Raw genomic sequence first — 13,085 nt, forward strand, 5'->3', positions numbered from 1 at the left:
CATATGCACCTGTATATACATACATACACACATATACATATACACTCAGGATAATAGATTTTAAGAGAGTAGATGTTGAGTTAGCTACCACTAACCACCCATACATACATTACCATGATCAAGACATGTATTGACCCATAAGAATAAATAATAATAGGATCTAATTCATTTAAGATTAAAGTTTTAAATTGGCCTTATCCTGAGCATTAATGTGATTAAAATATCCCTATGCGTTAGCTGCATTAAGGATACAACAAATATAAAGAATTCAAAAAGTTTGCGATTTTAAATTCTTTGCTATATATATATTTTTAACTTGGTAATTGATTTCTTAGAATGAAGACCCAAAATATAGAAGGAAAAAATTCTCCTCTTGAAATAAAAGGATTCAGATTGGATATCTGAAAAAAATTTAAAAATATAGGTTTTTAAAAATTTCCTGAAATGTTTAATGGACTGCCAACAGTTTAAGAACCATAAAATATTTCAATTTCTAAAGATTATGGCTGAATAAAGCAGGACTATAGTCAGTAATGTAGAGGTCACCTTAGTAATACACAAAATCAAAATCAGATTTACTTTTTTCTGCCTATTTTATTGGTTTTAGTCCTAGAATCCTGGCATTCCACTTCTGATAGTTCTTCTAGTTATTTCATGCAATATTCAACTTAAGTAAATTTTCTTTTAATAAATATGAACTAATTAATGGGGAAGTACGATATATTTCAAGTGGACACTAAATTTATATAGAAGGTTATACTCCTAGAAAAATATGCTCTAAGTAAAATGATAGGTCAATTTTTTCAGTACAGAAATGTTATAATAGGATCTCGGACATTTTAATCAAAGGCTGAATGTCTAACTGTTAAAAAAAATCACCACAGGATAGTATGTAACTTTCTACTTTCTGGATCAAATGCTGGTTATTTGCAATTTTTTTGTTTCCCTGCTTGCTTTATCTTTATTTGCTTGGTCTCATTTGTACTGGGTTTGCAAACTATAGCCCTAGGGAATGTGATTTTTTTAATCAAATGTCCTTCAGACAATATATGTTTCCTGCACAATAAGAAATACATTGCTTCCAATGTCAAAGAATCAAGAAAACTAATAATTTATAGTTTATGACTAGCTATGCTTACTGTTGAAAAATATGCAGTGATTACAAGGATGTAAAACTAAATCCAGTGATCAGTTTTTCAGAAAGCAACCAGCTGACCCTAAACGTCACCTAACTTTGTCCCAAAAACTTCTCAAAGAGGTTATTTTGAATTTTGGAAAGGGTACTTTTTGATTGTCCTGTGAAGTTAAAGACATGCTATGTGTTATAGTAATAACCCAGGCAACGATACTATCAGCAGCAACGTTAGATTTTGCCTGCTTTATATTACACATATTTATTAACTTATCTTCCTGTAGTTTGAATTTGTACCTGAAAAGGAATACAAGTCCTTTCATAGAAAACCCCGTAATGAAAAAAAAAACCCACAGAAATAAGTTTTGAAAGTTATGGTTTCTATGGGAATCATTTATTGTGATTTTCTTTCAATAATGAACTAAAGTATTGATTGGAAGCCAAAGAAGAAGCATCTTATTTCTTCCTTGGACTGAAATTTTGAGGAAGGAGAGGCAGCAGGAGTTCAGAAAAGAAAACTAATGTGTACCTTCCAGTAATTTTAGGAGGATATTTATTTTATGAATAGAATTAAATTTGCCCTCAAAGTGCTTGTGTCACCTAGAACTATAAACCTGGGTGTCAGAGGGAGCATAAAGAAAGACTTCTTCTGTTGACATAAGGTAGGTTTTAGATAAACACATTTCCTATGAGATAATCAGTGATGTCCACTGAGTTATCGTTGAGTCTAGAATTATGTTTATAAAACACATTCAGTCAAGAAAGAGCAGAGACCATTTAATGCTGGCCACAGGAAAACACAGTATTTTAATTACAACAATCATAAAACCTGTGTCCATTAAAGACATATTCTCAATATCACAGCTCTAGAGAGTTTTGGTACCCAATTAACAGTGCATCTGGGTGTAATCCTAACCTGACATATGGCAGGCTAGGACTTTGGGTGCCAGTACCCAGAGCACCTGGTGCATGAGTGGGCTGTGAGCAAAGAAAAAGGGGAGATACCATCACAACCTTTTTTCCCAAAAAAGTATTTTTGGCAGTGTATACCGTATTGGCGTACTTTAATGGATAATATGCCATATCTCATGATCGTGTATAACTAGTAATATGATATAAAACATTATACTGGATCAACTGATGAAAATAATCTGCTCCTTATGGCCAAGTGGACATACTTCTGTGATGAGTAACAGGAGTTCCATTTCCATAGACTGTTTCCTGGCACCAAATACTTAATGTGTTTTCACTATCACTTTATCAAATGATATTGGAAGTTTCTAATAGATTTGTGTGATGCCTGAGGTCTAAAACTATAACAATTTGTTTAATGATAGAAATGTATTTATTATATAGATAAGTAGATTATATTTTGTTGATTCTGTAACATTTAATTACATTTAGCAGCAAAGTTTTACTTTAGTGTTTAGTATATACTATGATGATAGCTGTTTTACCGTAGAATACTTTGATAATTTAATCTAATCTAAGAAAAACCTCAATCTTTAAAATAATATGTGTGCATGTATGTAGCAGACATCTCTGGTAAGAACCACTAAAACTGTCCTTAAAATGTTTTAATTAATGAAATAATGAAAAATTTCCTTAGCTTTAGACAGAATATTGCTATTTTAAAGTTTAAAGATGTGATTTTTTTCTTCATAGATTTTGAATTTTGCTTAAATAATTCAAATAAATGATAGCTAACTGCTTTCTAGGGAATGTTTAAAAACTGTTATCTTATAAATTAATTGTAAATATTTGATAGAAATAAAGCAGTTCCATGAAATTGTTAGCGTATTTTGAGCTGTCTAAACCTGGAAACTCAGAAGCCAAAGTAAATTCCTATAAGCAGGAAAATTCCTAAAACTCTATTGAGAATATGCACATCCTCTCAAGAGTATCTCTTTCTAGCCTGTGTGCTGTTTACAAACCAGACTTGTCAAAGAGATGACCCCAGAATTCCAGCAATGGAAACTAAAAGGCATCTGTCTTTTTACCCAAGACAGAAACCAGATGAACAGGAAGAACTAAAAAGTCTTCCAAGTAATTGCTTTATATTAAATGGCATTGAGTATGTATTCAAAATTAATCTAATGGCAATCACCAGATATGGGTAATAAAGTAAACATGCTTGTACATATATAAGAATATACACACACACACGTATATATAATATATATAGTGAGAAAAAATTCCGATTTTAGGCAAGAAGTCACTTAAAGCCAGAATTAAATCTTTTTCCAAAGACAGCGTAGGAAGGCAGCTAGGTATGCAGAGTTGAAGTGTTTGGGCTCAAATTCCAAGTCTACCACCTATTACTGTGCAATGACCTGTAAGAAGTTCATTGAGGCAGTATTATCTGCCTGATAGTTTTGTTGTCAAAACAGCAGTGCCTGGCACATAGAAAGCACAATGTCAGACTTCAATATTATTCCCAGAAGTTTCAAAGAGATAAAATGAAATGAGATACTAAATAACATGTGGAAAAACATAGGCTGTAGGAGACCTCAGTCCCAATCAGGTAAGTTACTAGTTAGGTGACCTTTGACATGTTACCAAACCTCTCGGAGCCTCCATTTCCCTATTTTAAAAATTGAGGTGACAGTCCTGGATTTGAGAAATAAGGAATAGATGGAAAGTCCCTATGCATGATAGATATTCAGTATTAGGCTACCTTTCCCCACAACACTAGAGCTATTTGTTAAAGACCACAAAAACATCCATGTTCATATATCTTTATGGATCATAAACATTATTCTGTGTACTTCTTTTAGGGTGAAAATGGTTTACATGGTGCTCCAGGATTATCTGGTGAAAAGGTAAAGAGTTCTTGAATGTTTCATCTGAGTTAAGAATTTTAACGTGTTAAAAATAAATTTGCACATAATATTCTGAAATTTTATTTGATTAAGCTGAATTCACTCAAAGACTTTTAGAAAGCTATGGATGTCTTTTCAAAGAGAACTTGTGGAAGCAATCCCCTCTTGAAGGGACCATTCTAGGAGGAAGCTTTATCACAGAGCTTTGGTAACATGCTTCTCCAAAGAACTAAATGGTAGTAGTGCTTTCTGGGGTCCGTGATAGCTGCTCTGGAAACGTTTCTGCTTTTATTAGTCAGAGTCTAAAATGTAAAATAGAACAAACTGTACTTCCTTTGACTGGTTTTGTTACCTCTTGCTTATCTTGTTTTTTGTATATCCCAGATAGAGCTAAACATAATAGTTAGAATGACATAAAATATTATATATTACAAAGATGCTGTAGACAACTACCTCTTCAAAAATATTTTTCTTTCAGAACAAGGGATTCCTAATAATCAAGGAGTTTTGCATGGGCCAGGCTGACTCTTCCTGTGCCTAGTATCTTTCTCTTTACCAAGGTGAACTTCCTTTGTGCCCCCACTTTTTTTTTTTTTTTTTTTTTTTTTTTTTTTTGAGGCGGAGTCTCGCTCTGTCTCCCAGGCTGGAGTGCAGTGGCGCGATCTTGGCTCACTGAAAGCTCTGCCTCCGTTCACGCCATTCTCCTGCCTCAGCCTCCCGAGGAGCTGGGACTACAGGTGCCCGCCACCACAGCTGGCTAATTTTTTTTGTATTTTTTTAGTAGAGACGGGGTTTCACCGTGTTAGCCAGGATGGTCTCGATCTCCTGACCTCGTGATCCGCCCGCCTCGGACTCCCAAAGTGCTGGGATTACAGGCGTGAGCCACCAGACCCGGCCAGGGCTACTTTCTTCTTCTGGGAAGAAGCATGGTTATCTGTGACAAGCGTTACTGAAAACACAGAGACCATTATATTTCAGTTTCTTGGAGCGACGGGGAGCCACTTCAGGTGGGGCCAGCTGTCATGATACCATCCAGATAATCCCGCCGCAGGAGAGAGCATTATTGATGTAATATTAGATGCCCACCAAAGCCAAGCATATCATTTCTATGCTCTGGAGATGTTTTACTGGTTTTGGCAACAGCATGTCAGAAGTTACTATGCATGTAGGTTTTTCTCTATAGCTGAAAATATTTAAAAAGATATGCACTTATTTATAGTTACAGATTGTGTTAAAGAATTTATTTACTTGGCCCAATAAAGATAATAAGATTGAACTGGCAGCAATGAAATGGCAAGCTTCTGAATTTCTTCACAGCAGCTCTAGACAAAACCCATTCATACAGCATGTGCTGCGTCTGCGAGTCGAGTTGCAAGCCAAGGGATGTGCAGATTTATCTGCTGGGAAATAGTTTTGGACTTTCCAGCAGCTGTTTGTGGTGGCTGCATCATGCTGACATTGTGGCTGATGTACTGGAGGCGTTTAGCAGCTTCAATGTCAGCTTGAATTAACAGATCAAGTTAAAGTCTATATTTTAGGAAAAATGGTAGAAAAAAATATAGACCATGCATTCAGTGGTAAAAAACAATACCTAACAACTGACATATATTCTTTCCTGGTAACTTTTAGAGGGTAGATGAAGCAAAAATAATTATTTAATTACACGCATGTAACACACACACATATATTATTTAATCATCTAATTATATTGTCTAATTATGTATACTATTTAATTATATAATCATAAACATATATGCAATTATGTGGGCATATATATATATAAAACATACTCACAAACTAAATATGTATGTATACATGCATGCATGTTTCTGTATAGTTAAAAGCTGGCATTCCCTTTCATATAATTAGTATAAATTTTATGTACCAAGGGTCACCTTGTTGAGGCATTACAGAAAAAATTCTAGAGATCAGAAACCCTCTATCTCCTGTCTCTGTGCACTCAGGAAATGCTTGCTGAATGCTTCTTATGCTCCAGGCCCTCCATTGGTGGAGAGATGCACATGACGTGTTCCCAACATTCACTTGCTAGCTATGTTGTCATGAGTGCTTGACATGTAGGAGGCACTCAATCAACTTTTGTTGAGTGTATGAATGAAATATCAGTTAAGGGGGGAAATAAGCTTGTCAGATCAGAGAGGGTGTAGATGAAGAAAGGGAGATGTACACCTTTTAGTATAAATATGGTGATTGAGAGCCAGCAGCCCTCCAACCACCAATCTTCTTTCTGTGACTGAGCCAGCATAGTGGACAAGAAGAAGCATAGCACTGGTGTCGAAGGTAGAGCCAGAACCCATGGGTTCAAACCTGAACTCATTCATCATAAGACACTTATCAGAATGGTATGCCATAGAAGTCAGCTTTCTAAGAAGGCTGTTTCCACTGAATCTAGTAAAATAAATAGTAATTATAAGAAGAATGGCTAACTTAGTCTTTGCCAGGAACTATGAGGATGAATCAAACTCTCAAAACAAACCATTGAGGAAGATAGTATTATCATACTTATTTTATACCTGAGAAAATTCAGGCTTATCAAGATTAAATTGCCTTGGAAGTGGTGAAGCTGTAACTTATACCCTAGAAAATTGTTCCTTTAGTATTTAGAAATATTTAAATCTTATGTAACAATATTGGTTTAGAGCTTACATGTTAGAAATGGTTATTTACAGTTACTGATTTTTCATTGTTTGAAACAGAATTTTTATTGTAAAAATTGCATGTGTTATAAGTATCATTTTTATTACTATACACATCATACTCCTCTTCTACAGGGAGAACAAGGTTTTGAAGGCAGCAAAGGAGAAACTGGTAAAAAGGTAAATATCTCTTTTCACATTCACATCTGTAAAAAGAAATTGTTCTTGAAAATGTTTTGAAATAGAATATTTAACTTGTTTTGTGCATTCCCTATAAGCAATTCAATAATTTTATAGACATAACTAAAATATTTGCTTCCATCGAGGTAGAATAAATACATTAATGATTGCCAGAAATCTTCCAAAACTTATTTGGATGGCATTAATAGTTAGATATTTCTAGTTAAATTTGTTTCATTGACATGGAAATGATTTAAACATTTATAAAGCATTATATTTTTATATTATGAAATCATTCACTCACTAAGTATCCAATTATTTAAATAAATGTTTGTTTTTATGTACACCTGGTTTATCAGTGGAATTTTTTTCCTGAAGGAGTAAATAAGAACAACTAACTGTAAAAGTCAGGATCCCACAGAAAAGACTTGGCATACTAAAACTCAAATAATTTCAAAGAGTTTAATAAAGGCATGGTGTAAAAAGTACGGACAAGGTATAAGAAAACCACGGGGATTGTGCAGTATCCCAGGTCAGGTTACAGCAGACTCCTTAAACCCCACATAATTACCAGACCCAGAGGCAGAGAAAAGTGTGTGGCGAAGGCTGGAGACAGGAGCTGAGGGTAGCAGTCAGCCCAAGATAAGCACATAAAGGGGAAATCAGGGCAATAAACGCCTCCATCCCACTATCCTCTAGCCCTCAGCTCTCCTACTAGCCCCCACCAGCCAAACCAAATTGAGAGCCAGTGAGAATGGAGGAAACCTATAAGGCTCAGCCTCCCAAAGTCCAGAGCAGGTGTATAAGGGTGGACAGTGGATCATGAGAGACCAATGGCAGATGCCAGCCCACTAATCTAAGTGCTGTCATTTAAAGTCACCTTCTTACAAAACTAAATTCTGGGTGCTTAATTTTACATGTTAATAGAGTGTTTTATTATAATAAATAACTACTGAAAGTCATTTGATAGTGAAAATACTTAAGCAATCATTGTTTTACAAATTTACAACTTTCTATTGAAAGTACAGAGAATAGAATGCTTGGTCATCCAAAATTTTCCTTCAGATAATCATTTGAATCCTTTTTCATTTCAAAAATCTTGTTTTGTTTTTAAATAAAACAAAAACAGTACCATTCTTTTGTTTAATAACTCTTGTGTACATCAAATGTATGTATGGAATTGGATGGCCAGGAGAGCTAGAAAGGAGAATAATCTTAAATTGGACAGTCTTGCCTGTATTTCGCTTTCTTGCCAGTGATCAGTTATTTGCTTTTTCAATAAGTATTTATAGAGAGAATGAGCATCTATTATAATTAGAAGACAAATTACACATGTTACGAACTACATGATAATTACTTTTCCTCACAGAACTCAGAAAGAAAAAAGAATGACCTTATAATAACCATACTTTTGGAGATCATTTCATTAAATGATGACTATTTTTAAGGTGAATATCTTTTCTTAGAAATCCCTTGAACATTTTCGCTTTAGAATAACAGCCATTTGGAAGGGCATGTCTTCAAATAAATGCTTTATTTATACATATTCCTGATTTACTAAGTGGGATTTTACCTGTAGGAATAAGTAGTGAATAAGCCTGAACAGATATATTCTCTGTAATTTAAAGTCACCAATACACTAAAGTCTTAGTAGTTGTTTTGATAGTTTATATACATAGCTGGTATAGCTCAATAATAAATAGATTCTCACAGGTTATAAGGCATTAGAAAACCATTCACCGTATTTGGCTTCAAGGATTTTCCTTCTGGTTCCACATATCTATTAACTGTTGCATTCAAATAGTCAATTTCACCACAAGGTAGAAATATGTTTGTAGAATGATTTAAATATATAGAAAAAAATAAAGCATCAAACAGAAAAGACAATATGTACCTTGAATGAGAATCCCAATTTAGATGATTTATAGTCAGATATAAGATTCATGTAATAACCCTTACGTTACTTTGATTGGTGCAAAAGTAATTACATTATACCAACCAAGTAAAAATGATGTTCTGCTTTATTATTTACTGTATATTAAATTTTTGAGTTTTTTCAATGTTAGCATGCTACATATTCTGACCCAGAACCACATGTATTTTTTCATAAGATAAATAATTGAGGTCTTGTAGTTCACTTTATTTCTAGATTAAACAAGAAAATTCTATGAAACATTCACATTGGTGTGACAACAGCATGGATTACTCACAACATAATTTATTTTCTGAACAAAGTCAATCTACCTTGGACTTTAATTTTTTGTGGAAAACTGAGTATATAGTCATTTTTTAAAAACCCACTTTCTTCTTTAATTACCCTACTGTGGCCTTTACTGTGTTTAATTTGACTGTTCGAGTGACAAGTCACCAGTTGCAAAATACAATTCAGGACATTGTTATTGGTCAGAGATGTCATATCTTCCAGAAACACATAGTTACGGTCAAAATATAAAAATTACATCAACTGCAAAAGGTAAAATACTATGTGATATTTTCAGGTGACATTTCTATAGTGCAGTGGAAACCAAGTGGAGGAATCTGCTTCTTCCCATTATGGCTAAAAAAAACTAGCCTTCAGGCCAACCGAACTCACTAGACTGACAAAGTAGCTCCTCAAAGAGTTGAACACTCTCTCTTTAGTCCTGAGAAAAACCTGTGGCACTAGAACAAGTATAAAGGACCTCATTTAAAGTATATTTCTGAATCTATAGAAACTTGTAACAACAGGGCAGAGCCTCATACATTCCTGAACAAACACAATTCAGCCAAATCAGTCCTGAAGTGAAAGTTATTTTAAGGGGTAGTAAGTTCTCTCAGAAAGGTTGTTGGTGCTGACATGACTCTCTCAGATGACAGCTATTTGCAGGTTTACCATGCTGTGGTTTATCATGTAGACCTATAGGAATGACCCCATCCCACTTCACCATCCCTAGCTGGCAAAGTTAGGTGTGTATCACCCAAGGATCCTTGGGCTCTCCAACAGCATAGCTCATGAGGCAGGAGGGATGAAGGACCCTCTCCACAGCTGAGAGTTGTATTTTGGCTTCTCTCTATATATAGGAGTGGTCTTCTGGGGATTTTCCTTAGATTCCTTCAGTACTGTTATTATAGTGCAGGCTGCTACTACAAACAAAATAGAGAGTTCAATCCTCAGATAACAGTTATCCCCATACTATCTGTCAGCCTTCCCAGCAATTATTTCATCAAACTCTTGTTATGTAACCAAATGTAAATGCATGAACTAAGCTCTTACATTACATTAGAAGCCATCCAGGAGGTGGGGGGCAGCCCCCGCCCGGCCAGCCGCCCCGTCCGGGAGGTGGGGGGCACCTCTGCCCGGCCACCCCGTCTGGGAAGTGAGGAGCCCCTCTGCCCGGCCGCCACCCCGTCTGGGAGGTGTACCCAGCAGCTCATTGAGAACGGGCCATGATGACGATGGCGGTTTTGTGGAATAGAAAAGGGGGAAATGTGGGGTAAAGAAAGAGAGATCAGATTGTTACTCTGTCTGTGTAGAAAGAAGTAGACATAGGAGACTCCATTTTGTTCTGTACTAAGAAAAATTCTTCTGCCTTGGGATGCTGTTAATCTATAACCTTACCCCCAACCCCGTGCTCTCTGAAACATGTGCTGTGTCCACTCAGGGTTAAATGGATTAAGGGCGGTGCAAGATGTGCTTTGTTAAACAGATGCTTGAAGGCAGCATGCTCGTTAAGAGTCATCACCACTCCCTAATCTCAAGTACCCAGGGACACAAACACTGTGGAAGGCGGCAGGGCCCTCTGCCTAGGAAAACCAGAGACCTTTGTTCACATATTTATCTGCTGACCTTCCCTCCACTATTGTCCTGTGACCCTGCCAAATTCCCCTCTCCGAGAAACACCCAAGAATGATCAATAAATACTAAAAAAATTTTTTTAAAAAAGGCCATTTAGCAAGGATTCATTCACGTGCTCTTCACTCCTTAACCCTGAGCTCAAGTTTTTACTTTATGTCCTTGTGAAGGTAGAAATATTACTTGGTTACATTTATGAAAAGAAGCAGCAAATAGACAATGAAATGTAAACATCTGCCTCGTTACACCATTCAATATTTTTAAGTAATTGCTTCAAATCATGTAATTTAGTTTGCTTTTAGAATGATGATTATTTTATGTTGTCACTCAAGTTCTAACTTGAAGTTTGAGAACTAATTTTCTCAAAGTTAAACTTAACTGCAGAACCTATTGCTAAATATCATTTGATTGCGAGAAACATCCAGTGGCAACTGCTACTTATACCTTACTTTTCTTGATTTATTACCTAAAATGTAGTCGATTTGGTTCACTGAAGAGTGATGTTTAACTTGGGCATATATGGTGGCAGATTCTTAGCTGGATCTAAGATGCTTCTGCTGGTGTGGAAATTTTCCATTTGGGAAATGAAAGTTTTCTGGTCTCTTGAGGCCTCTTAAGTTTGATGAAAAGAAAAAAACAATCAAATGAGCACTTCTTCATGAATCATAAGACTGAAGGAGAGGTGGAGAGCATCAAACATGTGGCATATTCTGCAGCTGTGAGAGTCCATGGTTGAACAAGTTCTTGCTTTCTCTTGTTTAGGCTTCTGGGCATTATCTACTTTGGTAATCTCTATTGCTGATCTTTTCTTCCACTCTGGGTTATACTAATAACAATAAATGCGAACACAAAACTAACAAGTTTATATGGTCCTTGCTTTAACTCATCTCTTAAAACCGTTGTTGGAAAACTAGTTGTAAATTTCCAGTGACTTGTGATTTTTTTATTGTCTTCTTCTTACCAAAATATAATCTAGGTCCTAAAATGCCATATGAGATATGTATTTAAATTAGAAAACTTGTTTAAATATTTATTACTCTGGTTTTATAGTGGTTGCAAATATTTTTTACCAGACAGAATCCACTGGAAAAACATTCCACAGACCCGTATTCTTAGTTGATTTATTGAACTCTATATTGTTATAAAATTCCGTACAAAATATAATATTCAAATGAATACAATTATTTAAATGTCTACTATAACCTAGCGTAAAGTGCACATATACTTTGCTACCCCCAAACTATCTGGGGTTATTTATAATAAAGTCATGCATCGAAACATTTGTATTTCTTTTATCACCAGTCAACATCAGCTAATTTTCAGATGACATAATTCAAATTTTTGTAAGCCAGCCTAAAATAGAATATATTTAGGCTTGGTGCTGATTGTATTAGTATTGATTTTATTAGCACTAATTTTATATGCCACCTTTTGCCTTCAGTGGTTACTTTTGAAGATGTGATGGGGGAATGGAAAATGCTTAATAGAAAATGTCTTCACTTATCTATTCATAGGTTAATCATTGATATTGTTTTCTTATCAAATGAATATTAAAAACAGCAGTGAATTCATTCTTGTTATTCTGTTGCTTTTTTTGTTTTCAGCATTAAAAATATATCAGCAATTATGATATGTCTCATATAGTCCTAGGCTCATAAGCTTGTTGGATAATTTATTTGGTAGCATTTTGTTCATTTATTTCAGATAGATAGATTTAACTTTTATATTTAACTTGTAACAGCAGAAATTAGATAATCAGACTATTTTTATAGTAGTACCACAAATAAATAATGTCACCTGCAAGCAACTTTCTAAAATATTGACTTCTAGCATTAAATATCATGAAATTATAGTAACTCAGAAAATCAATAGTGATCATTTGCTACTAGAAACAACAGTTATGGCTTTAAATAAATCACGATTTTTACCCTGAAAAATCTTTTTACTTTTGTCAATTTCTCATTCAATTGTTATGGTAATTACATGCAGGACATGAGAATTTGAATGAGTGGTTGTGACTTTGGGCCACTTAAAATTTGGTATTGAGTGAGAAAAAGCCCAAATAAGGATGTTTATATAATATACGTAAACGATTATTCAGGACATTCTGGGGCAGCATCTAGATCACTCAACAAGGAACCAACATTCTTAGTTTCTGGAGTACCACTCCCGAAAGAGCCTAGACTTGATGTTTATTTTGAAAGTGATGGTGACATATCGTAAAATAAATGGATTCACATATTTTTGTGTTCTGTGTTCCAGTCCAGCTCTGTAATGGCAGCTGTGTGAACTTGGATATGTTCCTAGCTTTCTTTATCATATTTACCTCTTTTATAAAATAAAGTTAATTTCTACCTCACAGAATGATTGCAGGAATTAAATGAGTGCCAGTGAATAAAAGATGTTCAATAAATGTTAATATCCTCAGCAGCCAATATACAAAAGTAATATAAAATCTTAATATT

At 34.9% G+C, this 13,085-nt stretch overlaps 1 protein-coding gene across 1 annotated transcript in view; it reads left to right on the forward strand.

The window, feature by feature from the left end:
• Positions 1 to 13,085, forward strand: part of COL19A1 (collagen type XIX alpha 1 chain) — a 337,557-nt gene that overhangs the window by 89,939 nt on the left and 234,533 nt on the right. The window contains exons 10-11 of the mRNA XM_063707696.1: positions 3,910 to 3,954; positions 6,744 to 6,788. Coding sequence (XP_063563766.1) covers positions 3,910 to 3,954; positions 6,744 to 6,788 — 90 coding nt within the window. The remainder of the gene's footprint in view (positions 1 to 3,909; positions 3,955 to 6,743; positions 6,789 to 13,085) is intronic.

This window comes from Gorilla gorilla, chromosome 5, assembly GCF_029281585.2.
Source record: "Gorilla gorilla gorilla isolate KB3781 chromosome 5, NHGRI_mGorGor1-v2.1_pri, whole genome shotgun sequence".
In the NCBI taxonomy this organism is placed as follows: Eukaryota; Metazoa; Chordata; class Mammalia; order Primates; family Hominidae; genus Gorilla; species Gorilla gorilla.